The following is a 27699-nucleotide window of genomic DNA, read 5'->3' on the forward strand; positions in this document are numbered from 1 at the left end:
GGAAGCAGTACCTCTGGCCAAGGGAAGCCAGTCGAAATGGTACGGAATTGTTGATAAAATGTCGTCTATTTTGGGGAAGAAAGTTAACAGAACATTCAGACCACACAACCTATACAGTATATATACACAGCCTGACAACTTATTGTATTATTCTTTCCACGATGCAAGAGGACAAACACATGTTGGCAGAATAATTTTAACAAACATTTTCACAACAAAAACATTTTATTTAATTTCTTTTTATAGTTTATTTACATACTTACAATGAACTTTCACTTTCACTTTAAGTACGTTGCTATTAATAACGTTACTTACCATTGTAACATTGTGACGTTTAAATTTTAACAACCCGATTTTTTACTTCAACATGATTTTATGTATTGTTTTTATCCTGATGACGGTGCCCTAGGCACCGAAACATGTCGATCAATAAATTTCTGCAGCAGTCCCTAAAGTGTTGTTGTTATAAGACTCTCTACATTTTATGTTTTTTATCATAACAACCCTGCATACCCTCGGGTATCCACTTTATGGACTCTACCGTATTACAGACTCACCAGGCGTTGGTTCACTTTCGCTTATAATTGATTATTTGGATAAGATATAAGCTGCAGTTTAAATAAAATTGTGCAAATTAAGAGACCCATATTATTTAATTTGAGCTCATTTTATCCTCATACTGAAAAGCACTTTTCCTTCTAAACACCTCCTTTTAATGCAATTATCAGCAAAAATTCTTTGTTAATGTTCATTTTCCCCAACCATACCTTAATAATTTAATTTTGGATGAAACGCATCTTCTGATTGGCTGACGTTATTTTGTTATCAGCCCATAGACATAATTTAGTCATGTGACCGTGACGTCAACAACGTTTTTTCATGGTTTTCTACGGTTTAAAATGGAATTTAGAATTAAATTATAAGAAATAACTGTAATAGTTTTTCTGTCTATTCGAAATAATAGAAAATGTGGTGCACACTTAAATAACCCGCTACGCAGGTTATTCAGTGTGCACCAAATTTTTTATGTTATTTCTTCATAGATAGAAAAACTATTACAATCACTCCTTAAATATGAAATTATTCAAACTCTTCTAATATTTTTTTTTAATAACACAATAAAGTTATTAAAAGCTTATGACTGATCTACATCTGAAAATTTGAAGGAAGATTATAAATAGTAACCATAAGTAGTCTTTGGCTGATATATCCTTTATCTGCAATCATACCATATCCTCTTATCTTTTTACAAATTTTGAAAATTTATCTAAATAAGGAGTATCTCCCTTGGCTCTGACTCCTTGTCTGGGTTTGGATTGACTTTTGTGTGATTTGATCAGCTCTTATTTGTTGGTTTTAAACATTCTTCACATTCTTTCTTCAACTGCTATGAAGATATATCAATCAAAATGATATACATTTGAGAGCTGTAGTGTAGTGGTTAGGGCATAGGACTACTAACACAAAGGTTCCTGGTTCGATTTCAGGTTCAGGATGAAAATTTTAAGGACTGAATTTTTGGCTCTCCTTTGCCACCATTTGTGAGTATGGTCTCAAGGAAACGATGATAGTCCATCGGAAGGGGACGATAAATGGCTGACCCATATTAAGAGAAAGCCATATCTCCTGACATAAAAGACACTCTTGTAGATTTCGAAAAAGAGCAGGCTAATGCCGCTACAAGGCAGCACTTGCAACTGCAAAGTGGAAAGGGATTAATATAAGTTGCAAAACTTGTTTCCCTATCCACTATAAATAAATATGTTTAAATTAAATTATATACATTTAACTAATATATTCTTTAAAGAATATGCCACAATATTAATTAACAAATACATCATCCCTCTCCCCAAGAAAAAATGATGTCACAAAGCAAATACGTTTACATCACAATGTCCTATGATGCATTTCAACCTGAACAGGTATTCATAAAATTTAAATAAAAATCTGATGTATTAAGCTTAAAAGCTAAGTAGGTAGAAACAAGTGAAACTGCGAGCTACTGCTCACTGATGATACCCCCGCCGCAAGTGGATAATATTAATAGTGTAAAAATATGCAAGTGTTCGGTAAACAGGAAGTTGTCGAGTGATGAATCTGAAAACGCATCACACGGTATAGCTGACTTATATAAATCCTGAAACCAAATTTCAGAAATCCTTGTATTGTAGTTCCTGAGAAAAATGTGACGAAAATTTTCAACTTGGCTATCATGTGTAAAATCAGACAAGTGTTCGGTAAACAGGAAGTTGTCAAGTGATGAATCTGAAAACGCATCACACGGTATGGCTGACATATATAAATGTTGATACCAAATTACAGAAAGGGTGGATGTGCAGTTCCTGAGAAAAATGTGACGAAAGTTTCATGGGACGGACTGACTGACGGACGGACTGACGGACTGACGGACTGATGGACGGACTGACGGACGGACGGACAGACAGAGGTAAAACAGTATACCCCCCCTTTTTTAAAGCGGGGATATAATTAAGTTTTTCGATACAACCATTTTTGGAACAGATATTACCTGTTTATCTTCTACATCTCTAGAGTTAGCTCCCTTCTTTAAAACCTGTATCCCTATAACATCTTTTGTACATGTATGGCAAGACAAATATTGTAACATAGAACCAGTAGATTTATCTTCATAGCTGTCTAAGGTAAAGTCAGAATCTGAAAGACATAAATATCAAAATAACCTAGCTGGAAAATATTTTATTAATTTTAGGTGTCCTATAAGAAGTTATTCACATTTTTCAAACGTTTTCGGTAATAAGTTGTCTCAATGGCAATCATCTAACTCCTTATCTTCAGAGGACACTGAATTAACTAAAAGTTTTTTTATTAATCTTTACAGTAACAGGAACTTAAATTCAAGCTTCACTGACCAGTCTTTTATAGACGTTATGCATATCAAGTCAAGTTTAATCTTGGTATCACTGATGATAAAATCTAAAAAGAAAACCATCATTTCATCTTTGGAATATGACATAAATTCATTTTTAGAATGATCATTTCTTATGACAAACCTTTTTCTAATTTTGTAGACACTATTTGTAGATTGGTAGATTTGACATCCAATGTTGGTAGAAAGATAACTTCAGCTGTTCTCTGTGTTGTCAGAACTCTTACAAACCCTGGATAACGTTTTCTCTTTTCAAAATCTACAAATGGGAAAAACAATTTATTTATGTTTGTTGCTTATATATTATGTTAGGTCAAATAAAATTAATTGATAGATTTTCATCCCATGACGCCCTGATTTTTTTAAATTAATTTTTTTTTTATGATGTCTGGAATTTTGTTCATTTCCATTACAGGTTACTGCTGATAATTTCATTTCATTCAAAACTTCCCGTTTCATATTTTGAATTTCTTTGAGTAAACTACTCAAAATGATTAAGTTGACAAAATAAAATTTTAAAAAATAAAATCCTCCCACTTGCACCATTGTTTTCAAAATTCTGGATGAAAATCTACTATTTAATTTTATTTGCCCTTGTGCATGTGTTTTATTTAATTGTGTGCTGAACAGAACTCCGTCTTTAATGTTTTATTTTTTTTTTAAATAAAAAGTTGGTTTAAGAGCTTTAAGAACTCGTGCTAAATAGTACATATTGTAATTTTTCATTCAATGCATTAAAATCCTATAAGAGCTAGATTATTTTTTGTTTTAACATTATTACCACTATTTTTCTACACAGCTGTGTTACAACAATTTATAATTCAACCCCTTTATTATAAATTTTCAAAGTACCCCTCGGAAATTTTGCCTAACAACAGATAACCGATGAAACCCTATGATAAATAAAGATAAAGGTTTTTTCTTTTTAAATACAACAGGATGGAAACGTTGAACTTTTTCTAAGCTACATGATATTAGTATCATGCCTTTATCTGATTTTTTTCCATATATATTCTTCAACACTTTACCTTCTAACTGAGATATAAGAGCCTCTCCACAACCTTTACACTTGATAACTTTTTCAATTGAATCTGATTTTTGATCTTCCAAATTGTCCAGAAAGTCAACTCCTTTCTGCTTTTTAGCAGACAATCTCAAATTAGAATGACTTTTTCTTTTAGCTCCTCTGTTTTTCCTTCTTGTATTTAATATCTCCTCACTTTCATTTTCCTCATTTTCAATTGAGATATTTTCTTTTTTAGTACTTTCTAAAGTGGTATTTTGTTTAATCTCTGTCAATATTTTCTTATCACATGACTTTCTCTTTACTTTCGATTGGTCTATAAATTCATCTGGAGATTCATTGTCAATTACGATAGTCGTTCCTGCTGATTGTCTTCTAAAAATAGGCTTTTTTTGTGTTTTTGATTCACTTTCATTTTTACATGCCTCATGACTTTGGGTTTGGGGTTTACTGGCAACATTGTTTATCTTATTGGTACCTTCCGATCTATTAATAGGTTGTTGATTAATGTTTTTGAATTCCTGTTCACTGTCCTGTGTATCAAACAGAGTTGGAGTTTGTGGACATTTTGTTTTATTTTGGTCTTTGGACTTATCACCGTCACCCTTTTCACTAATGTCTGATTCAGGGATCTGACAATACTTGAATAATTTATTCATTTTGATATTTTGTAGATCTGGCTCTGAAGTTGAAGTTGTTGCATGAGTAACAGGTTCATTTTTGGCGACTGAAACAGAAAAATTAAGAATTTTTGTTATTTTTTACATACATACATATCTGTAACAAGAGTTTGCATAGTAACATAGATATAGAAATCTCCATATACAAATGTCAACCAATTTTTGGTGGTATTTTTTTTCTTCAAAGTAACAAACAGTTTTCAAGTGCATAAGAAGACATAAGACATAAAGCTTATTTAGAGTCGGTATAAGCATTGCAAGTACAAACTTAAGCTTTAAAGAGCTTTTAAAACTCAATGAATATACCCAAATCCTGGAACTTTTTTTAACTTTATGTGTTCATTCTGTATCTCCTTGTGTCATAACCTTCTAGGATATATGTTTAATTGTTATACTGAATGGCAAACTTTTGAACTGGTGAAGAAACTGAAACAGTGAAAGTCGGCCACAATTACTGACCAAGTTTATCACCCAATTAACCATGTTTCAAGGAGAAATTCATTGATGAGGGATATTTTTAACACTCATAAACATTGGATATTATCAGTGCAATTCCGTGACAGTGACACAATCCTTTCTGTATATTTGTTAATTTTTTTAGTCAGGAACAATGTTAACATCTTTCAATGCATGGATATAATACAACTATGTGAATTCTATACATGTGTATAAACTGTATCCTTGGCATAAAACAATGGTTCCTTTTTTTTTTTAATCATAACTTGAGAACATAACACACTTACCATTGGGTAAATCATCTGTGACTGTTTGACCTTCTCCACCCTTAGCATTAGCTGATGTACTTTGACCAACATTGAGTAATGATACCATGCCTGGTTTGGATGCTTGTGACTGTATATGAGTAGGGACAGATGTCTGATGACTTGTAGTAGTATTACCAACCACAGGTTGTGCAGTAGTTGTAACTGTGGGTTCTGTTTTGATTATCGGAGCACCAGTCCCCTGATTCGGCTGAACAAGAAACATTTGTTGTTTTGGTGTGTTCTCGTCAACAATAATGTAATATGGTTTATCCTTAGGCACTAAAGGAGAATTCATTACAGAGAGGATGTATTGATATGTGGAGGATGTCAGGAACTGATTGTTCATTGTTTGGCCTTGACCTTGCTGGTCTTTCTGCTGATCATTTTGTAATAATAATTGCTGGCCTTGACCTTGCTGGACTATCTGCTGATTATTTGGAAATAACAATTTTTGGCCTTGACCTCCAACAATAGCCTGTTGAGGATTTTGTATTAACAATTGTTGGCCTGGTTGCACATGGCTTTGAGCAGCACCTATTATTGGCTGAGGGTTTTGTACTATAACCTGTTGACCTGGCTGTAATTGACCTTTGTTGACCATTTGCTGCAGTACCATTTGTATCTGTTGATTGACTGTCGTCTGCTGAGGATTCTGTAGTATTATCTGAGTTTGATGACCTGGTTGAGCTTGAATTATACCACTAGAAAAATAGAATAAAGGATCTCATAAAAGAGATGTCCTTTTCAACCATTATTTGAAAATTATCATCTTATGTACCGGTAACCTATTATTCAAAATTCTTCCAGATTAATCGGTAGATATTTATGTGTATGAATAGAAACTCTTTGTGTATTTTGTTCTCATTCTAAATGCAAAATTTGCTGAAAACTAACCAGTTCAATAACATATCAGCATTAGTCGTAATAGGGAGCAGTATTTTACTTCAAGTATGTTAAGGTGATTTCAAAACTCTGTTTGAGTAAGGTTATTGTTCATATCATTTTACAAAAACCATGAATAGGCAGGAAAATTTTAGTCAAATAATTGCCTTTTCCTTTTATAATGTATGTTCCCATAGACAAACTGTAAAACATTATAACCTAGTTTTAACTGCACTAGTAGTTTTGTGTTTTGTTATATTCAGCGATGACTTTGAAATTGATTTTTTATACGTACCCAGCTTTGGCAGCAGCAGTAAGTTCAGGATTTTTCTTAACTTCAGTAGGAGACATTAGTCTGTGTTGTATCGTATCCAGTGTGGATGCTGCTGCTGGAATATCTTTCTTTGAAACAGGAGTAGAAAATTTAGGCTGTGCTAGTTTTGGCAAAACCCCTTTAGGTGTCTGTGCATCAATAGAGGTACCACTTGAAACTTTCTTATCCTTGGTCAATGGGGTTATAGGTGAAAATATTGAATACAGTGGTGTAGCAGGAGTGATCGGAGTTGCTATGGTTGAGGCTCCATGGAGACCAGATCTTCTACTGATTGGCTGTCCTGGTGTTGTAGGTGTACTGGGTATAAAAGTTGTGTCTGGACTAAAATAGAATTACAATGTTGATCAGATTGAAAGGTAGACATGAAAATCATATGGCATGCACAATTGAAATGACCGAAAATATCTTACTTAACATATAACTGTGTATAGAAATTTGTCTATCTTGAATTTGACATTAAAAAATAAAACTCTTTGAAGAAGTTATCTGGTATTGTTATATGCATCAATACAAGCTCATGTCCTGTTTTATTTAAAATGTTTCCACAATACCATATTTTCTGCACTTTAATAAAGTCCTACAGCTTCTCCTTAAATGGGATCAACAGATGTTTCTTCACCATGTTTTTACAGCAAAATATCTGACTAAAGCCAATCTTCTGTATTCTTCAATTTAACATTGTATGAAATAGAAAACTGTGGACAGTAAGGCAATCTCTATTTTCACTGTTACCATAAATGTGAGACACATTTTACAAATCTCCTTGATGTTGAGTTCTGCAAAGTTAAGCTATTTTTCAATCAAGAAGCAATGGCTAGCCTTCATTTTTTATTTGTTTTTATCATGTAATAAAACAATGAATTTCCACTCAACTGGTACACATAGTTTCTAGGCCAGCTGAAGCCAGCCTCTGAGAGTGGGATTTCCCTCCCTGTGTTGAAGACCAATTGGTCACCTCAGGCTGTTTTCTGCTCTTTGGTTGGGTTGTTGTCATTTGAAATCAGTGATATTGCTAGCTTTTTTCGTTTCTGCTTATACATGTTTACCTGTACCCTTTTTATTTGGAAAATATGTGTCATTTTTATCAAATTGGGAAATTTATAATAAACCATGAATATGACTGGAACTTCAATTTGCAGACCCCCTTTCAAGAGGTAAACCTTCATTTGAAATCAGACCCCTTATTGTCAGTGAAGATACATAAATAGACCCTCAAGTCTGCACATATAGTCATTGTAGGCATGAAAAATGTTTAAATGAGTGTTTTTCAGTTAGAATTTATGCACAATTACCACTGAGACTGCACTGTTTGGGAAAAAAGTTGTCTTTTTGGGAATAATTTTAAACCATTTTTTTTTCAAATTGGGATTATTCGCCAGGGGAAAAAGCCTTTATTCTCCAGTAATTTAAGGCAAACAATATCACTGAAACATTTCCAATTTCCCTTCTCAAGTTTACAATTTTATCAGATAAATGGTCTTGCTTATAATAGTAGAAATTCAATAACAAAATACTCCACTGTAATAATTCTTACTTGACAATAGGCATGTCCTTCATCCTCTGTTTAGAGAAACTAGATATTGACTCCATGGCCTGTTTACAACTGGTAAAAGCTTGAACTTTGTTTCTCACCCATTTAGACAGACCTGAAACATTCATTCCTCTAAATATTTAGAATTTAAAGTTGATTCAGATATTGTATTTTAAATATGTACTTATTCATAGAGGTGTGTTTACAGCATGTCATGTATGGATGTTCCAGATACATATGAGCATTTGGTCAAGACCCTATGTGACTGATGTGTATACAAATATGATCCTACCACATGCAAGTGGTCGAACCATTTTAGAATATAGCCATTTGGAAATTTACAAACCGGACCTAGGAGTACTTAGACAATATAGATATCTTTCAAATATGCATGAGAATCATTAATCAATGGTCTATGCTCATGTTCTTAGTGTGTCCTTCTTGTTCAGCGAGTAAGAAACCTAACAAGTATGTTTAAAATTTTTTTTTTTTCACATTGATTTATTTTCTTATGATAAAAATAACAAACCTTTGCAGTATTTATCTTTCTGTTTAACAAATCTTTCATCTGCCAATATCAAGAGGCCCCAGTCTTTCCTGAAGAAAATATTAAAAATCGTGAGAATAAATGATAAACTTGTCAATACATTATTGAAAGAGTATCATTGTATTGAACTTGTAGCTGAAATGCATGTATTCATATATTACTTATCAATAATCTTTTATAAATACATATTCATAAAAACACCCAATCAAAAACTTCATATTTCCTAATTGAAGAAAAGTCATGGAAGCATGATTGCAAGGTATGTTCTGCAAACAATCAAAATGTCTAAATGTTTACAATATATAAATCATTCTACACCAGTACTTAATGATAAGATTGTTTCAGAAACACCTCTGTCCCAAATGATGGGGAGGATTTAAGTGTTTGTCTCAGTCTAAACCAAGCAAAATATGAACTATAACAATTCCAATTACAAGAAATGATACCGATGGAATTGATAATACTTGTAATAATGAAGAACAAAGACCTATATAGAACCAGTTGCTGATGTAAACAGTAATGAGAGTGACACTGAATATAACATGCCATATTTTTGTTGTCCTGATGATTCATGTGACAAAGTATTTGCCAAATCCTGCAATCTTGAAATGCATTTAACTATTGGCAACCACAACTACAGAACGAACCCAGTTTCATGTCTTGACACTGCTGTTCAAATATATGCTGGTCAGTGTGAGTCAGTTTTATCATATAATGAAACACTTGTCCATTGTACAAGTGAAGATCAGCACAACATTAATATGGGCGAGATAAACGAGAAAGGAGGCTGGGCATTAAAAGGAAAAAGGCTAACAGTGAGATTCTCTGAAAGTGTTAAAAAATATTTGCAAAATATCTGTATTTCGTGTGAAAAAACTGGTACTCGACCAAATTACTATCAATTATCGGAAGAACTTCGTAAAGTAACTGATGAAAATGGGCAAAAGATGTTTGTGAAAAAAGAGTGGTTAACTCCATCACAAATAAGGGGATATTATGCTCAATTCATTTCAAAATCAAGAGCAAACATAACTGCATCAAAGGTCCCAAGAGTTGAACTGCGTGAGGTTTCTGTTGATGAGGATGAAAAACTTTCAGCTATTGTTAACATGTTAGATGTAAATGAGTTAAATTCAGGTGTTTCGTCTATTGTCACTGAAGTTTTTTCTTCTGTAGGCATATAAGATTTTGTATTTTTTTAAACTGTTATTTAGGTAATAGTTGTATTGATTTATTTCTTGAAATTTGAAAATTTTGTTCAAGACTAGGGATGTCAACTCGGTTATAAAAACAGGATGGAGAAGATTGCAGAAATGTCTACATTTTGTTGATATTATTTATTACCTATTTTAAAAACATGTTAAAGTAATTTACCACTTCTATGACTTTGTGGTTTTAAAATATATTTGCTAGTCAATATATATATATAGTATGAGCTGTCCTAGAAATAATTTCATAGCAAAGAGGATGAGCTTTTTACTGTAATTAATGCATTTGTGAACATTCTATTTAAGATTTGTAGATGAACATTTCATATCCTTGTATGTATATGCAACAATATATGTATAAAATTTTCATCATTGTTCATAAGGGATATCTTGTTAATCTAATGGCATTTCAGCCTAAAAAATTCCACCCTATTATTGTTTGTTTTCTTTTTGCAAATTATGTGTGGTGGCATAGGCTGAACCCAGACTTGCATTATTTTTCTGTGTTGGCCAGTGCTACATGTATATAATGATCTAAATCAATTATTTGATCGTGGTGTGAACAAACTAAATAAGATCACCAAAAAATGTACCAACTACAGCAGCAACAAAACATGTAAAGAAGAATGTGAAGTTTGCGATATTGAAAGACATGAAGAAAAAATTATACTCGGAGATAAACCATTCAACCTCAAAAAGAACATTCATGGATGTCAACTGGTGAACCTTATTTATGGACTTCACTGTGAAAATGTAACCACTATGTCTATGTTGGAGAAACAGAAAGATCACTCAACGAAAGAATAAAAGAACATCTTGCAGATATCAGACATGATAGAGATACAGCTGTGGCAGAACATTTTAACCAAGAGGATCATTGTAAAGAGGACATCACAGTTCAGGTTCTGCAACAAATTTACGATAAATCCGCAAATTTAATTACAGGAGATATATTGAGGCACAATGGATGCAAAAATTAAATACAATTAGACCATTTGGAATTAACGTTAAAAAGGAATGACTTTAATTGATGAAAACTTATATAATTTAACTTTCATTCATACAAAAGTATTGTGACGTCATGTTATTATGACGTTAAAGTATTATGACGTCATGACGTTTCCAAGAACATTTATCTATAACATCTTTTCAATGATTGAAAAAAGAAATGGCAGCTATGTAGTTTAGAGGAATAATAAACAACTAAAGAAGGCCAATGGCCGAAACGTCTTGAACAATTGGTTTATTTATACAATTATAAATTTATCATCACAATTTTCTCAGAAACTAGGAGGCAAGCTTTAGTGTGTAAGCTTTTTCAGATTAACAAATGTACCTACTGAATACTTAGGGAATATAAACAACACATTTCTTCAATAAAAGACTTACATATCTTAGTTTCCAAATAGCTAATGTAAACCATTTTACAAATGTATGTAATGTGTATCGTTCATGTTTTCTTTATATCTGATCCAGATTGTGTAACATTGCATATTTCATATTTCTTATTGCCTTTAATAAATGTGTTTTCTTTTATACTGTGTCATTTGTCATTTGTTGCAACATATTTCTACTGTGTGGGTATATATGCTGACACCTCTCTGCTTGTTTCCCAGTAAAGTGTTTTTTTCACAATTTGTTTATGCATGTGTGTACTGATATTTTGTAAGGTTCAACATTTGAATTTTTACAAAAGGTTTTGGCCTGTGAAATAAATGGCAAGTATATAGATATAGGAAGATGTGGTATGAGTGCCAATGAGACAACTCTCCATCCAAATTACAATTTATAAAAGTAAATGTATTGTCAGCAGGAATGAACAGATAATCCAGTTGTTAGCAGCTTATGGTGACTAAGGTATTTAAATGTCAATGACTTGTCTCAATGCAAGCTAAAAAATCAATATGTATAATAAAAGAGTGTGTTGTTGACATTTTTCCCTTTAAAAATTCAATGAAATTAATACATTTTAGCTTTTTTTGTAGATTATTTAGAGAAAAACATATTTTTTGGATAATGAAACTATAGGAGCAAATAAATATCTAGTATAGAATGGCGTTTCATAAAAAATTCCAGAATATAACAGGTTTACAGACCTTATTTTCTTTAACAAGAGTGCACACACTGAAATGTCTCGCCTTCTTTACTAATCATTGATATTATGTTGATAGTCCTAAGTATAAAACTTGATTACAACTGTCACATAAACTTAACATTAACCAAGATAGCTAAACAAAGACCAATGAACCATGAAAATGAGGTCAAGGTCAGATGAACCATGCCTGGCAGACATGTACAGCTAACAAAGCTTCCATACAACAAATATAGTTGACCTATTACTTATAGTTTAAGAAAAATAGACCAAAACACAAAAACTTAACACTGTGCAATGAACCGTGCAATTGAGGTCATGGTCAAATAAAACCTGCAGGACTGACATATAGATCATAATATATTTCCATACACCAAATATAGTTGACCTTTGGCATATACCGGTAATATTAGATAAAAAGACCAAAACTTAAAAACTTAACTTTGACCACTGAACCATGAAAATGAGGTCAAGGTCAGATGACATCTGCCCGCTAGACATGTACACCTTACAACCATTCCATACAACAAATATAGTAGACCTATTGCATAAAGTATGAGAAAAACAGACCAAATCACAAAAACTTAACTATAACCACTGAACCATAAAAATGAGGTCAAGGTCAGATGACACCTGCCAGTCCTTCCATACACCAAATATACTAGCCCTATTACTTATAGTATCTGAGATATTGACTTGACCACCAAAACTTAACCTTGTTCACTGACCCATGAAATGAGGTCGAGGTCAAGTGAAAACTGTCTGACGGGCACGAGCACCTTGCAAGGTATGCACATACCAAATATAGTTATCCTATTACTTATAATAAGAGAGAATTCAACATTATTAAAATTTTGAACTTTTTTTTCAAGTGGTCACTGAACCATGACAATGAGGTCAAGGACCTTGAACATGTGACTGACGGAAACTTCATAAAATGAGGCATCTATATACAAAGTATGAAGCATCCAGGTCTTTCACCTTCTAAAATATAAACCTTTTGAGAAGTTAGCTAACGTGGCCGCCACCGCCGCCTCCCTATGTCGAGCTTTCTGCAATAACAGTTGCAGGCTCGACAAAAATTCAGAATATATAAATTTGTCCAATAAATTCAATATTTTATTATCTCCCCTTTAATTGATTTGTTTTTTCTAAAAAACTAAATACATGTATAAAATTCATTAAAAATAATTATGCTTATAGCTGTTTAATGTTTCTAACAGTTTAATAATCTTACTTGAATTTTTTTTGTAACCAAGTGAAAAATATGCAAAAATTACCAAAATCCATAACTATGACTGAAAGATGAATCAAATTCATTTGCCGACGACAATTTTTTTATATTTTGTAAATAATGCTATAGCAATAGTAAAAAGACCAATAGAAAGAAATAAATATCCTCGCTTTTCCTGGGAAGACTTTGAAAACCTGATTTTTTTCAAAATTTTCAAAATTTTGAAATTTGACCTTTTGGTGACCTTGCTGCACTTAAAAGGAAATTTGAGAGGTCAACATAAGTATAATCATTAGTTTCATATTGGTTCATATTTATGATAAAGCCATACTAAAATGCCTACAAAATATTCATTTAATGTATATTTAAGGTCTATTTTACCAAAAATTGCATGTTTTTAACTTTTAATCTTGAAATTCTATTTTTAAAAACAGCCCTTCATAAGGTATATCCTTGAAAATTTTTGGATTTTTTTTTTTTTCTGAAATTATTATATGATAAGACCTTCCTTGTAACAGAATATTAAGACGATCTTGTAACCTTGCTTCTGGATCACTTTGCATGGATTTATCTGAGACAGGCACTTCACACTAACAACATTTTTCTTTTCTGTCCATTCAGGGGTCTGTATTTCTGATTGGCTATCAAACCGCGTTCTCTTATTTTCATATCAACAAAGAATTAAAGTCATAGTATTTAATAACTGTTTTATAAGTATACCTATGCCTTATACATCTTCCTAACGCTTGGTTAAGAGCTCTGAAGGCCTGTATTTCATACCATTCACTACCAGACAGCAACCCTTTAGACATCTTATGTTTGTCATTATACATTCTTTTCTGTCCAACCTAAAAAAAAATGTATTGTCTTTGATCTAACACATGTTTGATGTCAAAAAAAAAGAAATTTTATGCAAGAAATTGACAAGGGCTATTCCAGAAAAAAATGTATGGGGGGGTTGGAAGGCAGTTTTTGTTAGCACCCACCACCCAGACAATTGTAATTGATAATAATAGTGCATTAGAGTGTGAAATGTTGCTCTGATACCCATCACCCATGTATTATTAATACAATGTGCCTTCCAACCTTTCATGGGACGGACTGACTGACGGACGGACGGACTGATGGACGGACTGACAGACAGAGGTAAAACAGTATACCCCCCCCCCTTTTTAAAGCGGGGGTATAATTATCTCCCACCAAATAAGCTATCTCAAATGTGCAAAGCTTATATTACAAAAATGTTAAAATACCTGAATGTCTTTCCAATTAGGGTATGGTATGCCAACCTGTAAAATAAAGAAACAATTCTAAATTCATTAAATCAAAGAAATGTTTTTGTGCTTTAAAACCAAGATTAGAAATATTTTAGAACTATCAAGCAATTTAGAATTCAAATTTTCAACTTTCATATTAACCAATTATATTTCCAATGTTTTGTATCATTTTGTTATTTAAAACTTTTGTTTCTGTATTTAATCTGTTAATGAAGCTTTGATACAACTGTCATGACATTACCTCAGTTAATTTGAAATGTTGATATATATATGGGTTCCATAAAAGCAGGTTTATTTTTCCCAAATAAAGGCTAGTTCCTGAGAAGCTTTACCATCCCAAAGGCTTTTTACCAATCCCTATGACTTGTATACACCTTTTTTTCTTAAGAAAAAGGCTTTATAGCCAGTTAAATTGACTGATTGATTGGTATTTTTTTAATACCACTTTAGGGCTATTTTATGGCAGCCAGTTTTACTTGAAAGAGGAAGCCAGAGTGCCTGGAGAAAACCACAGATCTTTGATAGGAAAACTGACAATCCTAGTCAATTAAATTGGAGTCGAACGAACCTGAACGAGATGGGTTCGAACTCACCTCAGTGCTGACCGGCTAGTGATTACAGTAGTAAAACTACTTGGACCACTTGGCCACTGAGGCCCCTCATAGACACTTAAAGGTCATCAAACACCTCCATAGTGGTAAAGAAAAGATGAAAAGAAATTTTCAACTTTGCCATAACATATAGAATTTAATCAACTTACTGTTATAACAGCTCTAGCAAAGTTATCAGCAAAGTCCAGACCCTCACTGACTTTACCTCTACATACAGCCAGAAACAGGGCACCAGTAGTTTCCTCACCAACATCTACAATGTAATTTATGTTTCTTGTTAGTTGATGCAAAATATCTGAACAATTAAACTTTTTAAAATAAAATTTACAAAATTTGGCTGTAATGTTCTTTAAAGCAAAAACAACCAACAGTCCAAATTCAAAATACAAAACATTTGACAATATGTAATGAATTACCAAATTTGGTTAAATATATTGGTCTTCAAAGCATACCTTTTGTAAAAATTTAAGAATTTTGCATATATATCTAAAGAAGTGTAATGTTGGAGTCTTCTATTGAAAGTGAAGTTATTTTGAAGTTATTAACTGTTCTTTTTTCATCTTCTATAATTCAGAGTCTTTTTTAAAGTTTTTTTTAAGCTTTTAACTCTTCTTTTCTTCCAGGTAAGGACCTGGATTCAATAACTGAATGTATTAGGTCACTTCAATAATTCACAGCAATAATGAAAGTTTACAAATTTTAAGAGACTGACAAATTGACTAACTAGAAAAGTAATGCTTTTTTTTAATATACAAACCTTCATCATCCTCATCATTAACACCATGTATTGTATCATAAAACTGATTTAACAAGTCGTCAAAATCCACCTGATCTGATCGTCTAGGTTCCTGAATTATCTTCTTCTTCTTAGATATCTGTTCATATATACCCGCATTCTATAAAACAAGAGTTCAGTATTACTTCTTCATAACACTTTTTTTACGATCCATAATTTGTTTTTGTTTTTACAAAAACTCCTTTAAATTGATGACCTCTTTGTTAAGATCCAGTTGAAGATGGATTTTCTCGCTGTGTTGAAGACACTGTGGTGGCCTTTGGCTTTTTCTGCTCTTTTGGCAGGTTGTTGTCTCTTTGACATATTTCACATTTCTGTTTTCAATTTTACTTTGTATATAAAATATGCAGACCACATAAAGTTCTTTTTTAAATACCTCTTACTCCAAAATAAACGAGTTGTATTGTCAATGTTGATCTCAATGACAATTTGACTCTTAAAAGAAATTCTAAAATAATGAACAAGAGCCATAAATATGACTTAATACATCAATCCTCTACTTACATATCACATTAAATAAATACAAAGCTAAATTGACACAACTAATACCATACCTTCCATCTTTCTATGAACTTTTCCAGTGATCTGTAGGATGGTAAAAAACACAACACACCATGTGGTACTTCCTGTAAAATATTCATTAACAATAACTTATATATACTCTTCCTCATGCAAGACATCATTTTGCCAGTATATTCAGAAAGATGAATGTGGGCAGTATACGGGAGAAGAAAGGTTCCTGTAAAATTTTGACATCATAATAGAAAAATATCTGACGCCACAATGGAAAGTGATTGTTGTAAGATGTTAATAGTTAAAGTGGCACATATTATCAGGTCAAGCGGTGCAGATCTCCAAGGTGGATTTTGTTCAATAGGGTAGATTACTAAGCTTTATGCAGACTCTTCATTTGAATCTACAACATAACTTCAAATAATCCCATGAGAGTGTATAAATAATGTTTGTCTGCATGTTATACATATCTAACATATAATAACCAGATGCTCCGCAGGGAGTAGCTTTCTACGACCGCAGAGGTTGAACCCTGAACGGTTAGGGCAAGTATGGACACAACATTCAAGCTGGATTCAGCTCTAAATTTGGATTGTGATTAAATAGTTGACACAGCATAGGTTTCTGACACAGAATGAATGTGTTCTAATGAACTTAAAATTTTTGTTTCTCTTAGAGCAATTCACTATGCTGTTGAATATTAATCCTCTCAAAAAAATGTTTGAAGAAATTTTCTTTTTTATTTATGAAATTTCAAATGAGAAAAATTGAACCCAATTTTTTTAATCACATCCCCCTTTCCCTTATTCCAAAACTAATCTCAATTAAAATTTCTAATGGAGTTTGCAACAATAACTACTCATTTAAATACATCATAAAATATTAAGATGTAAAAAAACTGCTTGTTATCACTGAATGGTAAAGATTATTTTAATTTATCAGTTGGTAGTAAAAAGTGAATATACATTGTATATTGTATATAACAAAGATTTAAGTTGATTCTGGACAAAGAAAGATAACTCCAATTAAAAAAAAATCTTGCTATTGCACAATATTTTGCAATTAGATATTTCTTGCTTACTATTCTGGACAAAGAAAGATAACTCTAATTAAAAAAAAATTTGATATTTCACAATATTGTGCAATTAGATATTTCTTGCCATTGCGCAATACTGTGCAATTGAAAAGACTTGCTATTGCACAATACTTAATATAATAATTTTAGATCCTGATTTGGACCAACTTGAAAACTGGGCCCATAATAAAAAATCTAAGTACATTTTTGGATTCAGCATATCAAAGAACTTCAAGATTTCAATTTTTGTTAAAATCAGACTAAGTTTAATTTTGGACCCTTTGGACTTAAGTGTAGACCAATTTGAAAACAGGACCAAAAATGAAGAATCTACATACACAGTTAGATTTGGTATATCAAAGAACCCCATTTATTCAATTTTTGATGAAATCAAACAAAGTTTAATTTTGGACCCCGATTTGGACCAACTTGAAAACTGGGCCAATAATCAAGAATCTAAGTACATTTTTAGATTCAGCATATCAAAGAACCTAACTGATTCATTTTTTGTCAAAATCAAACTAAGTTTAATTTTGGACCCTTTGGACCTTAATGTAGACCAATTTGAAAACGGGACCAAAAGTTAAGAATCTACATACACAGTCATGACAGTTAGATTCAGCATATCAAAGAACCCCAATTATTCAATTTTGATGAAATCAAACAAAAGTTTAATTTTGGACCCTTTGGGCCCCTTATTATGTTGGGACCAAAACTCCCAAAATCAAACCCAACCTTTCTTTTATGGTCATAAACCTTGTGTTTAAATTTCATAGATTTCTATTTACTTATACTAACGTTATGGTGCGAAAACCAAGAAAAATGCTTATTTGGGTCCCTTTTTGGCCCCTAATTCCTAAACTGTTGGGACCTAAACTCCCAAAATCAATACCAACCTTCCTTTTGTAGTCATTAACATTGTGTTTAAATTTCATTGATTTCTATTTACTTAAACTAATGTTATTGTGCGAAAACCAAGAATAATGCTTATTTGGGCCCTTTTTTGGCCCCTAATTCCTAAACTGTTGAGACCAAAACTCCCAAAATCAATCCCAACCGTTCTTTTGTGGTCATAAACCTTGTGTCAAAATTTCATAGATTTCTATTAACTTAAACTAAAGTTATAGTGCGAAAACCAAGAAAATGCTTATTTGGGCCCTTTTTGGCCCCTAATTCCTAAAATGTTGGGACCAAAACTCCCAAAATCAATACCAACCTTCCTTTTGTGGTCATAAACCTTGTCTTAAAATTTCATAGATTTCCATTCACTTTTACTAAAGTTAGAGTGCGAAAACTAAAAGTATTCGGACGCCGGACGACGAGGACGACGCAGACGCCAACGTGATAGCAATATACGACGAAAATTTTTTCAAAATTTGCGGTCGTATAAAAATACGAGTGAACCAACACCTGAAGTGGTGATCGTGTGGTAGGGTAAAAACGAGTGGATACTGCTAGGTATTCACAGTCATCTTGAAAATAAAGAATGTGTCGACAAAAAAGACAACAACACTCATGTATTTAACATATGATTAAAACAAGATTCAAAATGTTAACTTTTAAGAGAAATACTATCAACTCATATCATTAAGATTTATTGCATAATTTGTTGATTTCATATAATTTACCCCTGCACAAAACCATTTCCTATTTGTCTGTATTCAAAATTAAAGATAATCTGACAAGGCTGACAAATGGCCCTTCCATTTATTGCATAGAAAAAATTGACATCTAGAAATGTTAGATTAAAATCTAAATATTTAACCAGAAATATCAATAAGGTTAGAATATTATTGTAAAAAGTTTCAAATCTTCGTTCATGCATGTGTTCCGGACCATATAAGTATTTGGACCATACGGGTATATACTCGTATGGTCCGACCGTACGCCTATGGTCGGGGTAATTAACAAGTTTACAGGTAACATGTAACCCTTCATCCTGCAAAGGATCATGCATAATCAAGACGTGCAAATGCAGAAAAAGTTATAGTACTGTGTGGAAGTAAATGTCATTCTAAGCGTAAATTGGAATACAATTCGCGATGAAAACTAACCATTACTAACTGTGACATCAATATTTGATTTTTATATAGCCTCTGAATTATAAAATTAATACATTTTCATGTAAACATCATTGTTTATTTTTAGATAAAGTTTATTGATATTTGAAAAAATACCTATATGGTCCAAATACTCATATGGTCCGGCCCGTTAATAACCATACTCGTGTGGTCGGACCATATGAATATCGGCATATGGTCATGACCATACGCGTATGGTCCAAATACTCATATGGTCCGGAACACATGCATTCTTGTTAAGGTTTTTAAAGGAGTAGGTTCACTAAGACCCCTTTTTGGCCCCAAAATATAGCAGTTTTAGAAAATTGTGAAAATGTAATCTTTAAGCTATATTTTGGAAAGTAAAATGCTTCTGCTACATAAATATGAGCTGTTTTTGACGATAAAATGAACAAATATCGCGTTCTAGCATCATTAAGTCATGCTAAATTACTGAAATCTTCAAAAATTTTAGCATTTTGGTCAACTTTTAGACGGTTTCCGTCTAAAATGAAAGTGGCCGCATTCGTGTTCATTCATAATATTCAAATGTTAAGTTGTATTTGATGATAATACAAAACATATATAAAGGTTGAGGATGAACACGGATGCGGCCACATTCATTTTTGACAAAAACCATCTAAAAAGAGACTTTTTTTGTGCATATTTGATAGATTTTTCATATTTAAGCTTGAATCAGAGCGTTTTAATGACTAAATCAGTTAAAATCTTTCACATAAACTAATCAAATCAATTGAAATAGACACTTAAGTGTTTAAAAAGTGTCCAAAAACGTTCGTTAGATGAACCTGAAATTTGAGGCCAAAATCGGCCCTTACCGGACCTACTCCTTTATATTTTATATAGCAGTTTAAAATTAAATTTTAAGCAGTTTTTTTGTATTTATGTATATGATGACATATTGATCTATAGAAATGTTTTTTTTTTCTAAATGGCATAAAAGCACAACAATGATTAAACAAATAAGAAAGAACCTCTAGACATCAGAACATTTACAAACCTGACAGACTTGAAGAACTGTTTTACCCAGTTCATCCTGGAATTCAAGTGTCTCCATAGTCTTATACACAGCATGTAAAGGCTTTCCTGTGGGGCCCTGGCTCATAGCACCTACCCATACCTGTAAACACAGAAAATAAGTTTCTTCATCATAGCTCATCTTATAAATCATTGTAAATGTCAATCTCAATACATTTTTAGCTCCATTTTTGGGTTATTTCGTGGCAGTCAGATTTTATGGGTGGAGGAAGCCAAAGTGTCTGGACAAAACCATTGACCTTTGATAGGAAAACTGAAATCCTAGTTGATTTAGACTGAAGTCAAGTGTACTCGCATAAACAGGGTTAGAACTCACAATCTCAGTCTTGACTGGCTGGTGATTACAGTAGTAAAACTACTTAGACCACTTGGCCACCAAGGCCCTTCAATCTCAATACACTTCATCAGTAATTGTAAAGAACAAAACCATTACAGGATTGCAGTTACGTAAACTAGACTAGCAGGAGGTCTTACGCTTTATACCGCATATAGCTTTCAAAATAAATTCCCATCTTTCATCCCATGGCCTTCATAAGATGTACAAAGCTATTAAAATGATATCATTCAATGCCGGATATTTTTAAGCCATGAGTTAACATAATAATATAAGATTATTTCAGACAGGTTTAGTAATTTATTACATCTTGACTTGAATTCTATGACAATACAAATAATGGACACTGAAAACAACATGACAAAAGTTAATAACCCTTTAAAATAATTTTTAATGCCAAGGATACAAAAATATAAACTCACCTGTTTATCTTCTATAACATGGTTGGCCTCTAACTTGATAGGGAAGGGTGTATCTAACTCAGACTCAAATGAGTTCATAGGAGATAATGTCCCACTAGTTAAAACTATAGATCTAGTGTCATGTAAATCTGAAAATGCCTACAAAATATCAATTAAAATAATAACATATATAAATTCACAAGTTCAGATTTGGGAGTTATGTCCTTTTCTCTTCTTGCTAGAAAATGGTGATATGTGACATTAAGGTTAAGATCAAATAATTTATCTTTAGTTTTTTAGGGTAATTTCTATTTAAATAGGTACCATGTCTATATTATATAAGATAAAACAAAAATAAAAAGCATCACAACTGTTTTTAAAGTATGATTATAAACCAAGTTAAGGTTTTTTCCCTACTAATTGTTTCACAACTTTATACCATCAGAATGTCATCAATGTTTGATACTCATAATAGGCTAATGCATCAAGTTTCTCAGTATTCTTTAGCGCATTCAAGTTATCGTTAAAGAAAACAAAACAGTTATTTCATTAAATTTAAAACTTACCAAATAAGTTAAGAATATTCCAACATACAAGAATGAATAAAATACATGTGTTCAAGATACATAATAAACGTATGTTTTCCGGATTTTATTGCTATGCAGATTTGTAAACTATATAGATTGTAATAATTGATTAACCACTTTTGAAACTTATCATAATTTTATCTTGTGAATCCCCTGGTTCATTTGATAATTCACACACAGGGATAAACCTATCTGGGATAGTTGTACCTTTTAGGGTATTTGTTAACAACTAATAGTGCAATAACCTGAATAATTATTAAAAAAAAAATTAAAAAAAAAAAAAATTGTTTCACTAACTGCTTTATTAGGATTTCCAAATGCTTACCATTTTTGTCTTCAATTAAAAGTATAACCCTTTAAAAGTTGCCTGCATTTAAAATTGTGTAAATAACTAAATGTTATAAGAACTCACCACTCCAGGGTTCATACACCAGAAATGTAAAGTGATGACATATTTTGGAACTGGTCTCATACCTACAACATGTACAAAGCAAGTGAACATTGTTCAATTAACAATTAGAGCCATGTATTGAATGAATAAAAGGAATGATATGCTGGATAATTTCAGAAATTTGGCAACCCTTGTCAGAAGTTCCAAACAATATACATTATCTTTTATTAATATTAGAATTGACAACAACACTTCAAATGGTCTGCAATTTTATTATCTAAGGTCTACATGTTTCACCTGCGAGGCAGGCGTCTTTTTATATACAATTTATTCTGCCTGAGGTACTCAAAGTGGTGCATATAAAGTGACGTTATAATTGACAATGGTAGGTATTAGTAACGTAATGGTGGTTATTATTGTACAAATAAAAATAGAATAATTAAAAATAGATTTGAAAACGAAAGTGTTCAAGTTATAAATAGATTGATATTAAAATGTTCTGTATATGGTTAGCATACAGAACATTTTAATATCAATCTATTTATAACTCGAACACTTTCGTTTTCAAATCTATTTTTTCCTCAGGCAGAATAAATTGTATATAAATTGTCCTGAAGACGCCTGCCTCGCAGGTGAAACATGTAGACCTTAGATAACAAAATTGCAGACCATTTGAAGTGTTGTTGTCAATTTTAATATTATTAAAGTATTGCATTCGTTTGCATGATTTGACATCCCGGCATACCAAGGTATCCACTTCAGGGACTCTACCAAAACCATTTGTAAGGCGTTGGTTCACCACACAGAGTTTAATTATCTTTTATTATTAAATCTATTCAATGTAAATAATTGTTATCCCTGCTTAAAGGGCTTTTCTGAAAATTACAAAAATTTACCATATATTACCAAAAAAATAGAGTAATTTTACAATAAATATGTTATATTATGAAAATCGACATCTTGTATGTAACATAAAGTTTTTCTTTCAAACAAGGTCAAATATTCCTTAAGTCTCCTCACTACCAAGGTTTTACCCTCTCCTATATTTTCATTTTAATCAACTATTTTTGTAAAACGCAAAAACAGAAGGTTTCAAAGAGGATAATTTAAACATGTCTGATGCTGATGTGGTTTAAAACAAGAGTGTACACACTGGAATGTCTCGCCTTCTTTACTAATCATTGATATTATGTTGATAGTCCTAATAATAAAGCTTTATTACAACTGTCACATAAACTTAACATAAACCAAGAAAACTAAACATTGACCTTTGAACCATGAAAATGAGGTCAAGGTCAGATGAACCATGCCAGGTAGGCATGTACAGCTAACAATTCTTCCATACAACAAATAAAATTGACTTGTTGCTTATAGTTTTAGAAAAACAGACCAAAACACAAAAGCTTAACACTGAGCAATGAACCGTAAAAAATGAGGTCAAGGTCAAATAAAACCTGCGCGACTGACAGGTAGGTCATAAAATATTTCCATACACCAAACATAGTTGACCTATTGCATATAGTATTAGAAAAAAAGGCCAAAACTCAAAAACTTAACTTTGACCACTGAACCATGAAAATGAGGTCAAGGTCATATGACACCTGCCAGGTAGACCTGTACACCTTACAACCATTCCATACACAAAATATAGAAGACCTATTGCATACAGTATAAGAAAAACAGACCAAAACACAAAAACTTAACTATAACCACTGAACCATGAAAATGAGGTCAAGGTCAGATCACACCTGCCAGTTGGACATGTACACCTTACAGTGCTTCCATACACCAAATATACTAGACCTATTGCTTATAGTATCTCAGATATGGACTTGACCACCAAAACTTAACCTTGTTCACTGATCCATGAAATGAGGTCGAGGTCAAGTGAAAACTGTCTGAAGGGCAAGAGGACCTTGCAAGGTACGCACATACCAAATATAGTTATCCTATTACTTATAATAAGAGAGAATTTAACATTACAAAAAATCTTAACTCTTTTTCAAGTAGTCACTGAACCATGAAAATGAGGTCAAGGACATTGGACATGTGACTGACGGAAACTTTGTAACATGAGGCATCCATATACAAAGTATGAAGCATCCAGGTCTCCCACCTTCTAAAATATAAAGCTTTTAAGAAGTGAGCTAACACCGCCGCCGCCGGATCACTATCCCTATGTCGAGCTTTCTGCGACAAAAATCACAGGCTCGACAACAATCACTCACTTATCAATCAATCAATCAATCAAGCAGAAGCTTTAACAGGTCTTTATATATTACCTCCTCGTCTGTTTCTTGAACTAATCCATGAGCCATCCTAAAATAAATAACAAATCATTCAACTACTAAAAAAGTTTTAAAAGATTGTGTGTTTCAAACGCTCTACTTTTTGTCATGCTTATTTCTTTCTGTAATACGATTCAACAATACTTTCAATTAAGTCAATAGATCACAACATATATTTGTGTCAAGTCTATTTGCAGGCTCCGTTTCTTTATCAGTTATGTATGTGTTTCTTTAATAATAATAAACAATGAAGTACCAGTCTTTGTAAGAATCAGACAATTTAGAAGAATTTCAAAACATGGCCAAAAAAACCACAGAACTAACCATCTTATTTTGACTTAAACTTCATCCCAAGTTAGAAATTGTAGGTCTTTCAGTTTTGAGTGTCTGGTAATTAAAGAAATCTCTAGATTACTTTTGGTTAGAATGACAGCAAATTACAGAGTTAGCTCTCCTTAATTATTGATTTTTGTAAACTTTGTTAACCCTCCCCTATATTTTCATTTGGCATTGTTAAGAATCAAAGAGTTAAGCAGAAGATATAGAACACTTACTGTATTATTGTCAGATACATAGGTTGTAGATTTCAATATAGCAACTCTGAAAATATAATGGAATTTTTTTTTTCAGGATTCTGTTATTGTATCTTAAATGTTCTTTTTTTTCTTTCATTTCTAAACCTACTTTGAAAATATTTTTCAAAATATTCATTATTTTTTAACAAAACAAATCATTTAAAAACAATTAATTAACTTCAGAAATAAAGAATAATCTAATTATCTTGACACATAAATGTTATCTTAAATTCAAATTGAAACAACATGAAATTCACTCTTATTTCAATTGTATCTTAATTTTAGAAAACCTTTAATAACAAATTTTATTACTACGTGGAGCATACAAATTAAAAATTTTGAAGTTATTAAATTTTTTTTCAAACCACAAAAACTAATTGAAGTTCGGCATCTTACCTATAATCCTCCAGATATTTGAGATCTTTTCTGTACATGAAATCCATGATGTTAAACATTCTTTCCAGCGTACTTCCTGAAGCAGAACTCAGTTTGACTGTCTGTCCACGAACATTCTGGACTGATCTCTCATTGGCATCTTCACAAACTGCAGAAAAGCATTTCTAAAACAAATGAAAATAATTTATATAAACTAGAGCCTGAACCACTCACCTGGTAAAACTACATGTTGAAGGAGGTGACAAAATAATGATGAAGACCTTGAGAGAATGTTTTACAGGTTTAATTCTGTTTTGAGGTTCTCAAGACCATAAAATGAGCTATGTAAAAAGGCTGATGATGCCAAATGACAGCATGAACTTACATGCATGGGCCTCTCAACCAGGTGAGTTTAAACGTAAAAATATTAAAATAACATAACATTTCATTAAATTGACATGATTGAAGCATGTATCGAAGGGATGGTATTCCAAGCATTTCTTTTTATCATTCTTCCAGAAAACTCAAAATATTCAAGTTGCAATTTTATTTTTCAAAATCAAGACAACTTTTCAAAATCAAGACAACGGCATTCTCCACAAGTTGGCATAAAAATCAAACATAAAACAATATGATACCTACCAATAGTTCATCTTTATGCTGTGGTCCTATACCATATTCTTTCATTCGTACAACAATATCATATCCAGACCACACTTTAGATGCTTGATCAAAGCTACTTTGTTCTAAATGGTCTATATTATTCTGTATAATCTTCATAAAACCTTCAACCTAAAAATACAGTTTTGATTACTTAGTCTCCGATACAAACTAATCTACTTACTATTCAGAAGACCAATAGACTGACATTTTTCTTATACGTCTAAACAAAATTTTGCAATAGTCTGGGGCATCTGAGTAGTAACTAATGGTGCAGACTGCTGACAATGCTTATATTTTTGTCATTTGAACTCTAGGGACAGTTGTCTCATTGACAATCATAACACATCTCTGGTTTTTTATATTGATGATTCAGTTACAGAACCACAATTAATCAAAACTGTTTTCTAAACAAAACCTGACTAATACAATTCCTCATTACAGTGAGTTGACTGTTAGTGTTGCTCTCCACCAATTGCAACTCATTCAAAATTTTGACCAAATTGCAATTTGTTTTATAAAATCAAATTGTTCAACTGGTCAGAAATTTGAACCAACTGCTGTAGAAAACCACAGCCAAGTCATGAAAGTGCAAGGTGATAAAATAAAACATACTTACAATCCTATAAGACTTTAACTCCACTTTAATGATGTTGTGACAAAATTAGTTTATCAGTTTGTATAGTTATATTATATTCATTTCCATGCTGAAGGGGAACTGTTTATTTTGAATTGCTATTAAATTGTCCAACCTAAGCTTTCATATAGTTTTTCTTTCTAAAAGTATTCTATATTTATAAGAATCAGACATTATGTGAATTAAAACATTTCATATTCAGTAATTGGTTCAAATTTCTGACCAGTTGAACAATTTGATTTTATAAAACAAATTGCAATTTGGTCAAAATTTTGAATGAGTCGCAATTGGTGGAGAGCAACACTAACAGTCAACTCACTGTAACTTAGAATCATATTCAAAACAGTGTAGCTGTGGCCATTATTTGACAACCTTAAATTATCCCATTGACTGGGGCAGATTAGGTGAACGTGTGTCTGTAACAACAACTGCTCACTACTTACTTATTATAGAATTTAAACTGTGGGGTCACCAAAGGTTCTAAACGCCTTTAATATTAAAATAATTTGAAAAATTAATCAGGAATAACTTTATGTTTTGATTTATATTATTGATATAAATCAAAACAGTGTGTTATTCCTGATTAGTTTTTCTAATTTCTTTATTTAGGTGTTGAGAACCTTTTGTGACCCCACAGTTTAACAAGTACATAGTGAGCAGTTGTCGTTACAGACACACGTTCACCTAATCTGCCCCAGTCAATGGGATAATTTAAGGTCGTCAATCAATGGCCACAGCTACACTGTTTTGAATATGATTCTAAATAAGTTCAAATAAAAGAAGAATGTGTGTGGGATACGAACGACCCTCTCAAGCTTGCTTATAATATGTAAAAATACTTTAAGAACAGATCAAAGTT

The 27699-nt window shown here is 32.1% G+C and overlaps 1 protein-coding gene across 1 annotated transcript in view; it reads right to left on the reverse strand.

The window, feature by feature from the left end:
* The window catches only part of LOC143075417 (uncharacterized), an 85789-nt gene that overhangs the window by 1629 nt on the left and 56461 nt on the right, over positions 1–27699 (reverse strand). Inside the window, exons 18-36 of the mRNA XM_076250813.1 lie at positions 26186–26335; positions 25565–25728; positions 25148–25193; positions 24588–24624; positions 22327–22388; positions 21349–21486; positions 20555–20674; positions 16440–16511; positions 15847–15985; positions 15239–15342; positions 14455–14490; positions 13922–14049; positions 8650–8717; positions 8124–8235; positions 6551–6910; positions 5353–6074; positions 3934–4656; positions 3030–3164; positions 2528–2673 (exon numbers count right to left, since the gene is read on the reverse strand). Coding sequence (XP_076106928.1) covers positions 2528–2673; positions 3030–3164; positions 3934–4656; positions 5353–6074; positions 6551–6910; positions 8124–8235; positions 8650–8717; positions 13922–14049; positions 14455–14490; positions 15239–15342; positions 15847–15985; positions 16440–16511; positions 20555–20674; positions 21349–21486; positions 22327–22388; positions 24588–24624; positions 25148–25193; positions 25565–25728; positions 26186–26335 — 3462 coding nt within the window. The remainder of the gene's footprint in view (positions 1–2527; positions 2674–3029; positions 3165–3933; positions 4657–5352; positions 6075–6550; positions 6911–8123; positions 8236–8649; positions 8718–13921; positions 14050–14454; positions 14491–15238; positions 15343–15846; positions 15986–16439; positions 16512–20554; positions 20675–21348; positions 21487–22326; positions 22389–24587; positions 24625–25147; positions 25194–25564; positions 25729–26185; positions 26336–27699) is intronic.

This window comes from Mytilus galloprovincialis, chromosome 5 (assembly GCF_965363235.1).
Source record: "Mytilus galloprovincialis chromosome 5, xbMytGall1.hap1.1, whole genome shotgun sequence".
Lineage (NCBI taxonomy): Eukaryota > Metazoa > Mollusca > Bivalvia > Mytilida > Mytilidae > Mytilus > Mytilus galloprovincialis.